The 18,688-nt window shown below is 44.9% G+C and overlaps 1 protein-coding gene across 2 annotated transcripts in view; it reads left to right on the top strand.

Moving 5' to 3' along the window:
• ZC3H3 (zinc finger CCCH-type containing 3) overlaps positions 1-9,066 on the top strand; it is an 80,565-nt gene extending 71,499 nt beyond the window's left edge. The window contains exon 11 of one of the 2 annotated variants that reach the window (XM_068129199.2): positions 8,515-9,066. In XM_068129199.2, coding sequence (XP_067985300.2) covers positions 8,515-8,546 — 32 coding nt within the window. In that variant the 3' untranslated portion in view covers positions 8,547-9,066. The remainder of the gene's footprint in view (positions 1-8,514) is intronic. The other variant, XM_078784328.1, reaches the window with a different exon arrangement.
• Positions 9,067-18,688: the final 9,622 nt, after the last annotated feature.

Genomic DNA, 18,688 nt, shown 5'->3' with positions numbered 1-18,688 from the left:
TTGGAGCGGAGAGCGAGGGCCGATTGGAGCGGAGAGCGAGGGCCGATTGGAGCGGAGAGCGAGGGCCGATTGGAGCGGAGAGCGAGGGCCGATTGGAGCGGAGAGCGAGTGCCGATTGGAGCGGAGAGCGAGGGCCGATTGGAGCGGAGTGCGAGGGATTGGAGCGGAGTGCGAGGGATTGGAGCGGAGTGCGAGGGATTGGAGCGGAGTGCGAGGGATTGGAGCTGAGTGTGAGGGATTGGAGCGGAGTGTGAGGGATTGGAGCGGAGTGTGAGGGATTGGAGCGGAGTGTGAGGGATTGGAGCGGAGTGTGAGGGATTGGAGCGGAGTGTGAGGGATTGGAGCGGAGTGTGAGGGGTTGGAGCGGAGTGTGAGGGGTTGGAGCGGAGTGTGAGGGGTTGGAGCGGAGTGTGAGGGGTTGGAGCGGAGTGTGAGGGGTTGGAGCGGAGTGTGAGGGGTTGGAGAGGAGTGTGAGGGGTTGGAGAGGAGTGTGAGGGGTTGGAGAGGAGTGTGAGGGGTTGGAGAGGAGTGTGAGGGGTTGGAGAGGAGTGTGAGGGGTTGGAGAGGAGTGTGAGGGGTTGGAGAGGAGTGTGAGGGGTTGGAGAGGAGTGTGAGGGGTTGGAGAGGAGTGTGAGGGGTTGGAGAGGAGTGTGAGGGGTTGGAGAGGAGTGTGAGGGGTTGGAGTGGAGTGTGAGGGGTTGGAGTGGAGTGTGAGGGGTTGGAGTGGAGTGTGAGGGGTTGGAGAGGAGTGTGAGGGGTTGGAGAGGAGTGTGAGGGGTTGGAGAGGAGTGTGAGGGGTTGGAGAGGAGTGTGAGGGGTTGGAGAGGAGTGTGAGGGGTTGGAGAGGAGTGTGAGGGGTTGGAGAGGAGTGTGAGGGGTTGGAGTGGAGTGTGAGGGGTTGGAGTGGAGTGTGAGGGATTGGAGTGGAGTGTGAGGGATTGGAGTGGAGTGTGAGGGATTGGAGTGGAGTGTGAGGGATTGGAGTGGAGTGTGAGGGATTGGAGTGGAGTGTGAGGGATTGGAGTGGAGTGTGAGGGATTGGAGTGGAGTGTGAGGGATTGGAGTGGAGTGTGAGGGATTGGAGTGGAGTGTGAGGGATTGGAGTGGAGTGTGAGGGATTGGAGTGGAGTGTGAGGGATTGGAGTGGAGTGTGAGGGATTGGAGTGGAGTGTGAGGGATTGGAGTGGAGTGTGAGGGATTGGAGTGGAGTGTGAGGGATTGGAGTGGAGTGTGAGGGATTGGAGTGGAGTGTGAGGGATTGGAGTGTGAGGGATTGGAGTGTGAGGGATTGGAGTGTGAGGGATTGGAGTGTGAGGGATTGGAGTGTGAGGGATTGGAGTGTGAGGGATTGGAGTGTGAGGGATTGGAGTGTGAGGGATTGGAGTGTGAGGGAGTGGAGTGTGAGGGAGTGGAGTGGAGTGGAATGTGAGGGAGTGGAGTGGAGTGTGGGAGTGGAGTGGAGTGTGAGGGAGTGGAGTGGAGTGTGAGGGATTGGAGTGTGAGGGATTGGAGTGGAGTGTGAGGGATTGGAGTGTGAGGGATTGGATTGGAGTGGAGTGTGAGGGATTGGAGTGTGAGGGATTGGATTGGAGTGGAGTGTGAGGGATTGGAGTGTGAGGGATTGGATTGGAGTGGAGTGTGAGGGATTGGAGTGTGAGGGATTGGAGTGTGAGGGATTGGAGTGTGAGGGATTGGAGTGGAGTGTGAGGGATTGGAGTGTGAGGGATTGGAGTGGAGTGTGAGGGATTGGAGTGTGAGGGATTGGAGTGGAGTGTGAGGGATTGGAGTGTGAGGGATTGGAGTGTGAGGGATTGGATTGGATTGGAGTGTGAGGGATTGGAGTGTGAGGGATTGGAGTGTGAGGGATTGGAGTGTGAGGGATTGGAGTGTGAGGGATTGGAGTGTGAGGGATTGGAGTGTGAGGGATTGGAGTGAGAGGGATTGGAGTGAGGGATTGGAGTGAGAGGGATTGGAGTGGAGTGGAGTGTGAGGGATTGGAGTGGAGTGTGAGGGATTGGAGTGGAGTGTGATGGATTGGAGTGAAGTGTGGGGGGTTGGAGAGGAGTGTGAGGAGGTATTGGAGAGGAGTGCGAGGAGGTATTGGAGAGGAGTGCGAGGAGGTATTGGAGAGGAGTGCGAGGAGGTATTGGAGAGGAGTGCGAGGAGGTATTGGAGAGGAGTGCGAGGAGGTATTGGAGAGGAGTGCGAGGAGGTATTGGAGAGGAGTGCGAGGAGGTATTGGAGAGGAGTGCGAGGAGGTATTGGAGAGGAGTGCGAGGAGGTATTGGAGAGGAGTGCGAGGAGGTATTGGAGAGGAGTGCGAGGAGGTATTGGAGAGGAGTGCGAGGAGGTATTGGAGAGGAGTGCGAGGAGGTATTGGAGAGGAGTGCGAGGAGGTATTGGAGAGGAGTGCGAGGAGGTATTGGAGAGGAGTGCGAGGAGGTATTGGAGAGGAGTGCGAGGAGGTATTGGAGAGGAGTGCGAGGAGGTATTGGAGAGGAGTGCGAGGAGGTATTGGAGAGGAGTGCGAGGAGGTATTGGAGATGAGTGCGAGGAGGTATTGGAGAGGAGTGCGAGGAGGTATTGGAGAGGAGTGCGAGGAGGTATTGGAGAGGAGTGCGAGGAGGTATTGGAGAGGAGTGCGAGGAGGTATTGGAGAGGAGTGCGAGGAGGTATTGGAGAGGAGTGCGAGGAGGTATTGGAGAGGAGGTATTGGAGAGGAGTGCGAGGAGGTATTGGAGAGGAGTGCGAGGATGTATTGGAGAGGAGTGCGAGGATGTATTCGAGAGGAGTGTGAGGAGGAGTGGCATTGGAGAGGCGTCACATATTATGTGAAATAAATAAATTGTGTTCATTAACCATTTTGTAAAATTTAATGTGCAGCATCTAACTCAATATGTCGAAATGTCACACACGTCCATGCCCGTGGGATTCCCACGGGTGACCCCACTAGTATATATTATAATAGGCGTAGGTATTCTGTCTGTCTGTCCGTGGGTGTGGCTTACTCCGTTGAGAGAGTAGCTCCACCCATTCTGGGAGGGGCTTCAAAAACAAATCACCACCATTTTATTAACTCGAATAGCTTTGAGGCCTGTTTAGTTAGGCTGTGCTGTCTGTCCTGTGCTGTTCCCCGTGCTGTCTTGCTCTCCCTCAACAGTTTTATTTCAACTCTAATTCGATATATCATTTCATTTTTCACGGTCGCTAACATAGTTTTAGACTCGGTGGAAAAAAACCAGGAATAAAATCCCATGAAAGATACCGTTTATAGAACAAAATGTATTTTCAAAGGCCTGTAACATAAAGCCCATTCATCGAGTCTCCCTCACGGCTTAACTCGACTAATTCACCATCACAGTCGCTGGGATGGTTCAAGTCTCAGTTTCAGGTAAAGTTGAGAAAATCGGCGACGTATTCCAACAGCCGTTTTGAATGTGTCGATTGTTATGTCGGCACGGGGAAGGAGAGAGGAGAATGACAGAGGTGACTGAGAGATGGGAAGGAGAGAGGGGAAGGAGAGGGGAAGGAGAGAGGGGAAGGAGAGAGGGGAAGGAGAGAGGGGAAGGAGAGAGGGGAAGGAGAGAGGAGAGAACGTTCCCAGGACTTCATTATTTAAATTATCACTTGATAAAAATACAGCGACTGAATACTGAAGTTCGGGATCCAACCGAAGTGTAATTATATTTTTCCATATCCCTGCGGTGTACATACAGAGTTTGTTTTAAGCGAGTCAACTCTTTTCCAACCATGGAATTAAACAATACAGTACTTCAAAAATGTACATAATAATGTAAACTAACTATGGAATACAATATTTATTAATAACGTTTGGTTTTAATCTATTTTTACTTTGTAAAGCGAAAAGTTATCGATACATTAAAGTTTTAAAATGAAGAAGAGTCATGGGCTTCTCGGCCTACGATCGGCCTCTGTATGCTCTGTATGTCTGTATGATCGGATGTGCATTTTAAGACTCAATAAACACGTCTTCGATCATGAATTACTTTTAGAACAATTCGAGCAAAGGAAACTAGGTAATGCCTGTTTCGTTCGGAGCGATTATACATCACCCAAAGAAAATGCGTTTCATAGCTACAGGAACTAAAATCGTGAAATCTTTATTTAATTTTTTTTAAATCGTGAAATATTTAATTTAATTTAAAAAAAATTGTTTTCACATGAGTTTCCGTGTGTGTGTGTGAGATGTGTGTGTGTGTATATATATATGTGTATATATGATATGATATATGTGTGTATATATGATATATATATGTATATGTATATATATATATATAATGGTATCTGTAATCTGGTTCTCCAACCTAATGAGCGGACAACATGACGTCATCGCCATGCATGTCCACATTGCCTGCAAAGCTCCAGAGGAACCATCTAGCAGTGCGTCATTACGGATTATAAATTCAGATACTGTCACAAGTGCATGCAAAACCCACAGTTACCGACCTGTTTTCGCCCTTGTTGGGGCTTCATCAGGGCAACGCAGTGAGGCTTCCATACACTTGTAACTCTGTGAACCTTTCGGTTTTTATTTCAGTCACTATGCGACCCCCATATCATCAGTGGAGAACCGCCAGCAAGGTGTCCCATACAGCTGCTGCTGCACCTTGCTGGGAGCGATAAGCACCGCCTGCCACACGGTAACGTTATCTCTGGTATCCACTCATCATATGGAGTCGACCTGGTTGCGGTTGGGAGTTACTAATAATGGTATCTGTGATGCATGGCGATGACGTCATGTTGTCCGCTCATTAGGTTGGAGAACCAGATTACAGATACCATTATTAGTAACTCCCAACCGCAACCAGGTCGACTCCATATGATGAGTGGATACCAGAGATAACGTTACCGTGCGTCTCATATATATATATATATATATATATATATGTGTGTATGAGCCCTATATATACTAGCTTACGTCGTTACTTTTACGACTTATGTTTACGTCGTTACTGAGGGACGGGCTTATTTTAGCTGAGGCTAATGACTGTACCTGAGTTGCTGTGTTGTCATGATTTACACCAATCATATAATACAAACAATTATTTTGCAGAAATGTATTTGTTGTGTTTGTGATATTACATTTTTATAGGCAATTTAGGTTGAAGATTTAGGTTGAATGTTTTTTGTTCAAGAAAGAACCCCTCAGCACACACATAGGGGAGGGGTAGGTGCAGACTGGAAGTTTGGGATGATTACACCTCACCACCACGTAATTCAAAACACCTCACCACCAAGTAATTCAAAACACCTCACCACCAAGTAATTCAAAACACCTCACCACCAAGTAATTTAAAACACCTCACCACCAAGTAATTTAAAACACCTCGCAGCCATAAAACACGTAATAAAAACACCTCACCACCACAAAATTAAAAACACCTCACCAGCACGAAATTGACAACACCTCACAGCCATCAAACACGTAATCAAAACACCTCACAGCCATAAAACACGTAATAAAAACACCTCACAGCCATAAAAGACGTAATAAAAACACCTCACCACCACAAAATTGACAACACCTCACAGCCATCAAACACGTAATCAAAACACCTCACAGCCATAAAACACTAATAAAAACACCTCACAGCCATAAAAGACGTAATAAAAACACCTCACCACCACGAAATGAAAAACACCTCACAGCCATCAAACACGTAATAAAAACACCTCACAGCCATAAAACACTAATAAAAACACCTCACAGCCATAAAAGACGTAATAAAAACACCTCACCACCACGAAATTAAAAACACCTCACAGCCATAAAACACGTAATAAAAATACCTCACCACCACGAAATATATATGTATATGTGTGTATATATATATATATATATGTATATGTGTGTATATATATGTATATGTGTGTTTCACATCCACACCTCGCGACCCTTTTCTCACTTGCACATCCCATACACTCCGTGCACTCTTTTACCGCACTCTCGTGCACACTTTCGCTCCACACTCAGGTGCACACCACTCTGTTACACACCTTTCGTCCCCGCACTCCTCTCGTGCACTCTCCCCCGTTACGTACTCCGTAACCACCATGGGTGTGCACTCTTGCATCCACCCACTCAGCGCACACGTACCCACGGGTACCGGGGTACCGGGGTACCTGCCAGAGATGCAGGAAAGGATCGGAATGGCAAGGAGTTGGAGGGTCGGACCATAACAGTAGAGAAGGCATTTCCTAGGTGTCGAGGGGGCTACAGAGGACAACGGAGTAGTAGTTTTGGTGGTGGCCGCAATCGATGTTATTATGGAGGCTCCCAGAGTTACGGCCGCTTCCGAAGGAATGATTATCAGGGTAGTGGCCGAGAAGGCCACATACACATACACACATATATGTATATGTGGACCAGTATACAAAAGGCCTCTTATCCTGAGCATATTGGAATTTGTTTTTTTAAATAGAGATTAAGCCAGTTACCACTTCAAATGGTGAGATTTATATTGTTGAGCGAGGAATAATGTCAGTTTGTGGTTGCAAATGAATGCTTTATATTAAATTGACTGAGCTATAATTCTGTAGCAATTCTCACCGAGTCCTCACCAAAGCAATAATCTGGCTATATCCTGTTTTGTAATTTGGAAAGAAAGCATGCGATTTAATGAAGTTGCCCATGTACCCTCTTTTGTATTTTCATGTATTACATGATGTGCAGACCCCCGCTAACCCCCGCTCTAGCGGGGAAAAATGGCCTTAAAACGATCATTCATTCATTCATTCATTCATTCAGATGATGTGCAGACAAATCTTCAGAGGGATTTTGTGATTATATTCCCAATCGCACACTTCGTGAAAGGCTCAACGGTTGGTTGTGCTCTTTCTGATAGTTGCTTTGCAAAAGTGTGGTTTCGACATTGCACACTTGTAACATCTCACGTTAAGCACTCCACAACAGCACAACTTGCAAGTGCAGACGTTGCATTAGAAAATAATCGATGAATAAATAATGTATGCGTATATACGTAGCTACACCAAAATAAAATGTGTGGTTCGCCTGAACTGGAGAAGCAGTTTTGAAACTGAAATTGTAACATTATTAATTTAATTAATGATAGGTTAATGATCATGGTTGTGAGTTATTGTTCAAATATTGTGGCTCATCATACAGTAGTAATATGGTTTCAGGATCCGTTCTGAGTCTGGGAAGCCTGCAGTGCGATTCTATCCCGAGCAGAGTCGTACGAAAGACCAAAAAAAGAAATCAAAATGATACATACCATTTTCTCTCGACACCCAGAAATTGGAGGATAGAGTATGGACAAACCCCGGGGGGTGGGCATGGCGGTTGGGCTGGTGGCATATAGGGGAGGAGAGATTTCTTGGTTACCCCGTTCACTGCAGAGAGAAAAGTGACGTCGCCCACACCCAGAGTGTTCCATCAAGTTACGTCGCTCTGTCCTAAGGTCACCCACGGGCTGTGTTTGTCGGAAGTCAAGTACGGTGTTGTTTCATGTGTGTGTACGATTACATTGTCAAGTCATTGTCAAACCATTACATTGTCATTGTCAAGTCAAGTACGGTTGACTACATTGTGTGTGTACGATTATATTGTGTACGATTCGTGTGTGTGTGTGCGCCTCCATTAACGAGCCTTAGACCCTGTTTACAAAACAAATGCAATGTTTGTCTTTGCTGGCAATAGATTTTTCCTTTTTTAGGACCAAATATTGCCGTAAATCGCAGATGGATAAAGACCACACAAAAACGCACTGGGCTGTCGGTACGATAATTTATTAAAATCTAAGAACCGTAACACATGAGTGTTCTATTTAGATTCCGATCACTCATAACGTGCTTGTGTCCAACGTGATATAATGCACAGTGTTTAACTTTTACTGCTTTATATAACAAATCTACCCCGTATTTTCCAGTCAAAGGCAACACAACATAAAAACTACAAAAACCATAGCATAGCGGGTACTTAAATGCTTTTTTATACCATGGTGAAATATTTAAAAGCCCATTATTAACTAAGGAGGAAATAACGGCCAAACCACCTTCCTCCTTTCCAAATATTGAAATAGCAGAGCAGTTAATGCCTTATAAACTGCATTTTGCTGAGGCCGTCCGGAGCAAATGAAGCCAGCGTTTTGATTCACGGTGGACTTGTTTTTAATGGGCCAGCTTTTTAAGCTCGTGTGAGCAAACGACCCTCTGAGGAAGACCCAGATTGCTGGAGGCTGGGGTGCAGGGCTTGCTACCGCCATTAATTTGACTGGGCCCTGATTGATGGATATCAAAGATAATTGCTCGGTGCTGTTGGGACGCCCGCTTCAATAAAGGTTAACGATTGCTTGATGATAGCCAAGGTGGACCGGTGTCCGGCGCTCGCTCGTTTGTGAGCGTTTGTGTAATTATTACTCCCTGGCTGAAGGTAAATAGCACGCGGCCTCCTTTGGACTCTTAATGTGCTCATGTAGTGGTCGTTGTAATGTCACCTATTTGAGAGGGGTTTGTTGTTCTCCGCCCACCCAGGTCAAGCACTGCACATCAAGCCTCGATTCTGAAGAGAGAGAAAGAGAGAGAGCGAGAACTTGAGATAATGATGAAGGACTCCATTATAGCTTCATCAAAATGAGGCCAGATGACCACAAATGCCTGGCGTGCTGGATCTTTGGGTTGTGCAGGAATGCACAGCCCCATTTTTGGGACCTTTCAGCCTCCATAAAAAGTCTCGTAAATAGAGTAAACTATTGTAACTTTGATCCAAACTCAGTTTTGTTGCACTGAAACAATTTTAATATAAAATGCATCTCGGCCTCTGCTTCTCTGCTTCTGAGAGAGTTTTATACAAGAGATATTTTTCATGTGTATATTGCAAGATTTTCTTTTGGCAGAGTTGAAGTTTTTTTTAGTAGCAGTTAATGTCACCTTGTGATCAAACATTTGTATGCTTGCATTCTGAGTAAAGGAGGGCCACGTTTTAAAGCACTTTCCACATTTTGCAATTGGTCGTTTCATTTGGTGCGTTCCTTTGCCTGGGGAAGCCGTGAGTGTTTAAAATTAAAGTCTAAAACACACACACACCCTCTTGGACTCGGGCTGATTTTCTTGACTGTTCTGTCTACATGTTGCTGGCAGGCAGCATCAAGTTGCACAGCGAGGATGCACGGAGTAGAACTGAGAAGTTGACAAGGAGAGAGACCGGTACCCAAGGCTGGCAGATTGCTATGTGAAGCAGCTGGCCAGGATTACAGAGTGACCTAAAAGTGGCCTATCACCCAGTCTCTGGCCTCAAACACAAGGCGGGTGTCTCCTGGAGTTGCAGGTGCCCCGCTGGGGTGGTTTGTGAAAATTGAGCTTGATAGTGCATTTTGTATAATCCTTGGGTGTGTTAGCTATGACCCTATTATTTGCATTTACTGCGGGTGGCTTTCAATGCCAGATAAGTTTTGCATCGCCCTCCTTCCATGTATTTAGGAATCTTCTGAGCGGCATTGCGATCTTGTTTGGGCACGCCAATGGATGCGTTTTCAGACGCCACAACCGATTATCTCAGATTCATAAACGGATGAGGAAGTTTTGTTGTTTTGACGCTTCTTACAACAAAGCGGCAATTTGCCGTTTGCGCATTGGTTGCCCGAGGCTGGAATTGTGGAGTGGGAGGGGAACACTCCGAGTAAAAATAAATAAATAAATAAAGTGTTCCACCTCTGAAATAATCTCCAAATCACAGATCGGGCTGACGTTGACGAGTTGTTAACCTGAAAGATGAAGACGTGAAGATTCTTGGATTAGATGCGAACAGATCCAGAAATAAAGTGTTAATTTAAAATGTGTAAACTTCCCTTGACAAGTGCGAGGAGTAGATGTACCTGCAAACACATTTACAATAAATAAATAAAATCTCCGCTGTGTACAAGTGCAGGGACGTTTATAGAGAATTGCACATCGGTGCCATTTCTCCCTAAATGCCATCTATTGCTGGCGGACTGAAAATTCCTGAAATTCGTTTAATGTTATACACCTATACAGTCGTGGCCAAAAATATTGGCACCCTTGCACTTTTTTTCAAATAATTTTTTTCAAAGATTTTCAATTTTTCTCTAAAAATACGTTTAAATTGACAAAAGTATTTGGTTTCCACAATTCATTATTTTACTGCTAACATTACAGAACCTTTGTTTTTGATTCAGAACTTAATATTTCCTTTTAAATCAGAAAATAAAAAGAAATTGCATTGACAAAATTATTGACGCCTAAGACTTAATATTTGGTATCGCAGCCTTTGGACAAAATAACCACAGTCAAGTGCTTCCAAAAGCCATGAATGAGCTTCCTGCACCTCTCCACTGGCAGGTTGGCCCACTCTTGTGCAAACTGCTCCCGTTCTCCCAGATTTGAAGGTGCCTTCTCCCAACAGCTGTTTTCAGATCTCCCCACAGGTGTTCAATGGGATTTCGATCTGGACTCATTGCAGGCCACTTCAGAACAGTCCAGTGTTTTGTTTTGAACCATTCCTGGGTGCTTTTTGAAGTGTGTTTGTGGTAATTGTCCTGCTGGAAGACCCATGACCTTCGACGGAGACCCAGATTTCTGACACTGGATTGGACATTGTGCTCCAAAATGCCTTGGTAATCTCCTGATTTCATAATGACATGCACACATTCAAGGCACCCAGTACCAGAGGCAGCCCAGCTACCCCAAAACGTCACTCAACCTCCTCCATGTTTGACTGTAGGGAAGGTTTTCCTTTCTTTGAAGGCTTCATTTTGTTTTCTGAAAACAAAGAGATGATGTGCTTTACTAAAAAGCTCTAATTTGGTCTCATCTGTCCACTGGACATTCTCCCAGAAGGATTTTGGCTTGTTAAGGTGTGTTTTGGCAAACTCCACTTGGGCTTTCTTATGTCTCTCTCTCTCTCAGCAGCGGGGTCCTCCAGGGTCTCCCACCATAGAACCCACTCTCATTGAGTTGTCGACGGATGGTGCGAGTTGAAACTGTCGTACCTTGTGTCTGAAGGACAGCTTGAATCTGTTTGGCAGTTGATTGAGGTGCTTTCTCCACCATTTGAACAATCCTTCGCTGCAATCTTCGATCAAGTTTTCTCTTGCGGCCACGTCCAGGGAGGTTGGCTACAGTGCCATGGTCATTAAACTTCCTGATGACATTGCGTATGGTGTACACAGGAACATCAAGGTCTCTGGAGATGGACTTGTAGCCTTGAGATTGTCCATGCATGGCTACAATCTTGTGTCTGACCTCCTCAGACAATTCTCTGGTTTTCTTTCTTTTCTCTATGCTCATTGCGGTACACACAGTGACACAAAACAGCAGAATGACTTCTTTTCTCAATTCAAACTGGTTGAATGAGTTGTTTTTATATTGCAGGCACTTGCAACTCACCACAGGTGAGTTCCATTCCAAAGTAAAGGAAAATCACCTGCTTGAAAACTAATTATTTCTAAACTTCTAAAAGGTGCCAATAATATTGTCCGGGCCATTTTAGAATTTCTGTGTGGAATAAGCTAAGATTGAGTTATTTTTTCAGCTTTTTAACTCAACTGGACTACCGTCCAGTTGAGTTCATCACATACTGAACCCTCCGGCGTCCGTCGTCTGTCGTCTGTCGTCCGTTAACTTTTCGACGTTAACACTCCAGCGTCCACAAATATCAACCGCTTCTGATCAAACTTGACATGCAGCATCCTTACCCCAAGGACCAGGTTGGTATTACATTTCAGCCCGATCCGTTGAAAAATGGCCGCCAATGGCCGCCATATTGTTTTCAGCTCCGAAACGACGTTAAGACTTTAACGTCCACAAATATTTATGGATTTTGATCAAACTTGGTGCGTGAGACTCTTACCACACAAGGTAGGTTGCTATCTTAAGTCAAATCTAGTACAGACAACTGACCTACTTTCGAGTTTTCCAGTCAGTTCAGTTGAGTTCTGCTTCCCTGGAAGCTCTATACTAGTTTTGTTTTGTTCCACTGCAAAGCAAAGAAATACATATGTGGATAGCAAAATATTTTTTTATTTCAACAATTTTCTGAAAGAATTATGATTCATACAACAACACAACACAACACATGATTCATAAGGTGCATTATTTGAAAAAAGTGCAAGGGTGCCAATATTTTTGGCCACGACTGTACTTTGAAAAGTGAGTGCAGGAAGAATAAAGAAAGAAAGAGAAAGAGGAGTTCAGTGTGATGTTTGGATCCCTTCTTGGGATGAAGCTAACTTTACAGTCGTATAATTTAAGGTCATAAATCTCCATATTTGTACTCCACAGGTAAACTGTGGGAAATCTTATCTGTGACGTGTTCACGTATAGCAAACAACTGTCGAGATCTCCAAACGCATGCATGCACTGTGGCCTCAGAAAAAAAAAAACCCACTTTAAACAAGAACACGATCTCTAAATATTTACTTCCAGGAACCACCTTTCCCTAATTGGGAAATTTATTTTGAGAAGGCCTAAAGGTTTTTGCCTTGCTTCCATGAACCACACAAAACCGACCTGTCCTTCTTATATTGTTCAATGCCAGGGGTCGACTGTGCTCAAAGAAATTGAGTTTTTGAGGACAAGCCATCTCCAAAGGCTTTGGTTATGAAAAATGGAGTGTGGGCCACCTGTACAGACCTCTCAAAAATGAGAGCATCAATATTTTAGTTGAGAAATGACGAGTTTCCTTTAAACATAATATAAAAATTTCGACTTCAGTGCTAGTGGGGTTTGGTTCATAGTTTAAAAACTTTTCTTGGCTTTTGCAAATCTATTCTCTTCTCATGTGGCTCATGGTCCATTGTGTGATAACTGGATTCATTATAAATGTTGCAACTTTCTTCCCGACAGCACGTCTAAGGTGTGCTTGAGCGCTCACCGGTTGTTGCATGTTGTGCGCTTTGGAGAAGCGTTGATGGACTCGAAATGGAAACATGATTACATGAGGTATTGGCCATCCATTTTTGGACACGTGGTTTACACGATTTCCCTGCACCTGCGCACTCTTGACGATGTGACAGCGTTCCCTTCTTTACGATCCCTGACCATGCGATGTAAGGAAATCCTGCATTTAAAAACACTCGACCTCCAACTATAAAATGAGGTTCTTTGAAAAATGTGGGATGAAAGGATCTCAGAAACTTGACCCATCCTGAAAATTCTCATCGAGTCATGAGTTGGATTCCATGAAAGTGGAGTATTTGCAGCGGCTTCGAGCAGAACTTAGGGTTAGGTTAGGACAATTCATCTTTTGTAGTTAATTTTATTATCCTGCCTGTGTAGTTTAATTTAGTCCTTCCCCTGGCCTGCTGTGAGGTCTTGCCTCATGAGTGACCATTGTCAAGCATTAGGTGGCCTCACAGTTCCTCTTTTGGTCCATGTGTACGATGAAAGCGCAGGATTATGTCGGGGTTATGTATGGCGAGTGTTTACAGCCGGGCGCCAGCGTATGTTTCTATTATGGTGTGTGCGGGATCCCAAGCTCAGTGTATAACGTGCCGTTTGTGGTATGTGCTCTGAGCAGGTGGATCGCATTTGATACCATCGATAAGCATACACTGATCACGCAAAACTTGCACAGCAAGGCTGCTGTATTAAGCCTTCTGGACGGTGACACCATTTTGACGGTTTCATTTCTGGACCTCCACAAAAGAACCTTCAAAAGTTTCTGCCAAGGTTTTTATCCCCTGAATTTCAATCTTATTACACATGCTGTATATCTATATAAATAATATGATGGTGTCTTTCTGTTCAGTTTCTTACCTTCTCTCTCTACCTCTACCTCTTTCTCTTTCTCTTTCTCTTTTTCTCTCTCTCTCTCTCTCTCTCTCTCTCTCTCTCTCTCTCTCTCTCTCTCTCTGTCTCTGTCTCTGTCTCTGTCTCTATCTCTATCTCTATCTCTCTCTCTCTCTCTCTCTGTCTCTCGCTACCTCTCTCTCGCTACCTCTCTCTCGCTACCTCTCTCTCGCTACCTCTCTCTCGCTACCTCTCTCTCGCTACCTCTCTCTCACTACCTGTCTCTCTCTCTCTCTCTCTCTCTCTCTCTCTCTCTCTGTCTCTGTCTCTGTCTGTCTGTCTGTCTGTCTGTCTGTCTCTCTCTCTCTCTCTCTCTTTCTCGCTACCTCTCTCTCGCTACTTCTCTCTCGCTACCTCTCTCTCGCTACCTCTCTCTCGCTACCTCTCTCTCGCTACCTCTCTCTCGCTACCTCTCTCTCGCTACCTCTCTCTCGCTACCTCTCTCTCGCTACCTCTCTCTCGCTACCTCTCTCTCGCTACCTCTCTCTCGCTACCTCTCTCTCGCTACCTCTCTCTCGCTACCTCTCTCTCGCTACCTCTCTCTCGCTACCTCTCTCTTGCTACCTCTCTCTCACTACCTCTCTCTCTCTCTCTCTCTCTCTCTCTGTCTGTCTGTCTCATCATTCCACGCTTTGGTAGTAGAATTCATGGGCAAAATTAGCAATCTTGAAATTCTCCTTACGATATCTCGGCTTGCTTCTAACTTTCATAACGTTCAGCCCAGTTGAAAGTGGATGTTTATCAAAAGCATTCGCTATGCGGGATGACGTCACAGCATTCTAGTGGGTGGAACTGCAAGCTCAACCCTCTGGCGATTGATGTCTTTATTTTGTTTGTCACGGGGTGGTGTTGTTGTTGTTTTGTTGTTATTTACTCCACCCGTCGTACTGAATGCCATTCCATCCTACCCCCCTGCATTCATCACGCGATTGTTGTTATTTTATTGCCCACCTGTCGTATTAAATGCTATTCCGTCCCATCACCCGTCCTTCATGGGGATGCCCACTAATATAAAGATGTGCAAGCCTTGACATGTGTGACATAAGGTGACAACCTTGACATAAGGAACAATAAGTTTTGCAACATTTCTTTTTCAGATTGTTTTCCTTCGTCTTTTGCATTGTCCAACTATTTGACACATTTATTGATTTTTAAGTAAACAAATTAATCTGTAAGCCTTCGTAAACCATTTTTGAGTTCACAAAGTTGGACGTCTATTAAGGTAACAGGCTAACCTTGTGCCTGGCTGTTTGTCTTTCTGTGTCACCATTTTCTGAGATGGCTGAACGGATCTTCGTAAAACTTTCACAGGTTCGTCAGTGAGTGTCTGGGAGTATTTTAGGAAGAATTTTTTTTTTTTTTAATTTAGAGAAAAAAAAATCGTTTTTTGGGGACTTTTAAAAATCGCTTTATCGTGCCTGAGCCTTTGCAGCTATATGGAAGGTGATATTAAATTATCCCCGATTCGTGTGTGTGTGTGTGTGTGTGTGTGTGTGTGTGTGTGTGTTATCATATGAAATATAAATTTTCCGTATTGGGTGTAGTTAGGGGAGGGTTTTAGGCACCTACAAAATAAATTGAAAAAACAAAACAAATTAATTTCTTCAAAATGCCAACAGCATTAGAACATCACCGGGCAATGCCAGGTACTCCTGGTAGCATATATATATTATACACATATGTCTCTTTTTAAAGTCTAAAGATCTGCACGTTGCTCTAAGATGCAAGATCCTCTGCCAGATGGTACCAGGAGGGTCATCTGCAGGTACTATGTATCATCTTGTTTTTCTCCACATGACGTAGGTGATATGAAGATCAATTGCCAGATGGTACCAGGACGGTCATCTGAAGAGTACCGTACTCGCTTCTTGTTTAATAGGATGTGAAGCAGACAACGAGGATCAATCAAGGTCATTAATATGCAAATCAAAAAGCAAGACAACAAAGAGCCACAAAAATGGGTAAAATAGATGAGGTTGAGAATGAGTAAGACAGGAATTATCAGGAAGAGGAAATGGAACTAAAGCTACCAATGAGAGCATGCATGCCTACTTGACTGTAGGTGAGGAATGGTACACAACTGTAGTTGCAATACGCCTTAAATAATGTCTGGGCAGACATGGGTCCTGCCTGGCCAAAGCCATAGAAAGATGAGCTTGTCACTTTGCACCTTGGAATGCTCCTCCACAGCTAGCCTTACCTCGCCTGGCATTTCTTGCTGCCCCCAAAGCCCCCTCCTGTAAAGGACCCAGGCACAGGCCCAGGCTCTCTGTCTATGCCCTCCTCTAGTCAGGTGGAAAGTGAATGTGCCATCCCCTGCTCCTGCCCTTCTTTGGTGTGTCTCTGTGTCTCCTCCTGGCCAATAATTTTTTTAAGGCTCCTAATTTTACATTGGCTCTATTTCAGTTGATCACTCCACTGTAAACAGAGCAACAAGTAGCTTTAGGGTAGGCTTTCACTCAAAGCCGCAGGCTCCCTGTCCCCGAGTTACACAGATTTATCTTGCGGTATATCTGTATATAAATTAACCTTCTGTGTCAGTGTCTTCTATGCATTGTTGCTGCCAGTTATAATATCTGCCTTATGAGGGCCCATTTTAAAATTGCCCTTCGCCTGAGGCCTAACTCGATGAATTTTTTTCTTTCCTGCCACATCCACGTCGTTCTTCATGTACTCCATCTTTATTCCTTGCATGAGCATTTTAATCATCCATTCTCGACGTATCCCTTCAGTTTATTGGTTTTAAGATATCCTCTGACTTTTAAATGGCTGCGGTTGTAAGTAACATCCTCTCTGAAGGCCTATTACACGAAGGCATTCATTACTTTGGCATCGCTGCAGGAGATTCGGGGAGCTTGGCGAGCCGCCACGATCGCTTGTTTGAGTAAAACGTAATTTTAGTCCTATGCATTACATTTCCGCGTGACTAATGGTGCTGGCTTCCCTTTGGAGATGTACATTCGCCGGTACGACGACGGTGAAGATTTTGACAAAATGCTCATGGTGGGACGTGGAGGGTGGAGGGTGGGAGGGGGGGGGGGGGGGCTGCATGCATGGTGGTTCCAGATTTGGCAGGAGGAGGGGTTTGGGTGCAACCGTGCAATACAGTGATGAACTGTTGGCTAAATTATTGTAAACCTACATTGGTGGATCCTCACCTCTCAAAGACCTTACGAACCCAGTCTGGATAATTAACTGGGAAAAATTAAATAAATACACTTACCGCGTCTTGCGTCGAACATGAGAGAGCTTCTTTTTTTTTTTTCCCAAGGCCTCCCCGACTATGATTGCTGTTCCCTTCACAGCTCTGAGAAAAGAAATCGATAGTCATTTTGAAAATAACTGTTACACCTCAACACTTGTGTAATGGCACGGTGAGAAATGGCAGCATTTTGTGCTGTTCTTGTTCGTCTGGTAACAATTTCTTGCTTTTATTTAAGACCGGTTCATTTCTCTTGGTCGAGTCGGCTCGAAATACTTATTGGTAACGCCTTGGCTCGTGCCCCGGTGGTAAGTGCAGCGATTCAAGGTGGCGGTGCACCATCTCCCGTCATCCTCCATCTCTACCCACATGATCCTTTCCAGCGCAATTAAGGCCGTCACATCCAAGCCCTCGTACCACCCCTCTCCCATCATCATTCGTTCATTCACTTGCTTGGTACGTGTGCACCTGTCGTCCCACTGTCTGCACCTGCTCTTCAATGAGCCTTGACTTTGTATACAAACTTTGTTCCTTTCTTGCAAACGTATCCCTCAATTAAAACAGCTACAAACCTCCAGGAAAGTTTTTTGTGTACAAGATCGAGGCTCGTGTAAGAGCGAACATTAATCACACAAAGATCAGACACATAAAACATATGATAAAGGGAGCAGGAGACGAGATGGGGAGAGAGAAGGAAGCACACAAGTACAACATTTGAGAGCAGGGACATCAGGAGATCTGTGGGAGGGAGGGGGCTTGGGGGGCATGGGAAGGGGGGGGGTGGGGTGGGAGAGGTAAAAAAAACAAGGACACCAAGGACTTCCAGGAAAGAAGTTGGTATTTCAAAACAGTGGATCTGAGGTGAATTAACGGGGGTAGAAAAGATCAAGGTTTTGGATGGGGGAAGATAAGAGATGGTGATGAGTTCAATGAGCCTTGACTTTGTATACAAACTTCGTTCCTTTCTTGCAAACGTATCCCTCAATTAAAACAGCTACAACCCTCCAGGAAAGTTTTTTGTGTACAAGATCTAGGCTCGTGTAAGAGCGAACATTAATCACATAAAAACAAACTGCACATAAAACATAAGATAAAGGGAGGGGGAGACAGGATGGGGAGAGAGAGGGAAGCACAGAAGTACAACAGCAGAGAACAGGGACATCGGGAGATCTGTGGGAGGGAGAGGGCTTGGGGGAATGGGAAAGGGGGGAGGTTGGGAGAGGTAAAAAAAAAAAAACACATGGACACTGCTAGGACTTCCAGGAAAGAAGTCGGTATTTAAAAAAAGTGGATCTGGGGTGAATTAACGGGGGTAGAAAAGATCTAGGTTTTGGATGGGGGAAGATAAGAGATGGTGGTGAACAGCTGTTTTGAAGACCTGGAGGGAGAAGTGGGATTGAAGAGAATGAGGGAGTTTGTTCCAGAGGTGGGAGAAAAGAGGAATGAAGGAGTGAAGTTGAGCAGAGAGTCTTGATTTTAGCAGTTTGGCAAGGTGAAGATTTGTTCACAGATTTGGCAGGTGAAGAGGAAGTTTGGCAGGTAAAGCTACTGAGTAAAGACATGATGCATGAACTTTCGGCCTATCGTTTTGTCGTAAGAAAAGGTTGCGGACGGACGAGTAACAAATATATCGTGTTGGTATCTTCATGCAGTTCTTTGCTGTAGTTTTAACAAGTGCAGAGTTTGGTAAAGTTCATG

The sequence above is a fragment of the Myxine glutinosa genome, chromosome 9 (genome assembly GCF_964187855.1).
Source record: "Myxine glutinosa chromosome 9, kmMyxGlut1.1, whole genome shotgun sequence".
NCBI classification, from domain to species: domain Eukaryota; kingdom Metazoa; phylum Chordata; class Myxini; order Myxiniformes; family Myxinidae; genus Myxine; species Myxine glutinosa.
Note: the sequence above shows the minus strand (reverse complement) of the source record. Positions and strands in the feature narration are given on the sequence as shown.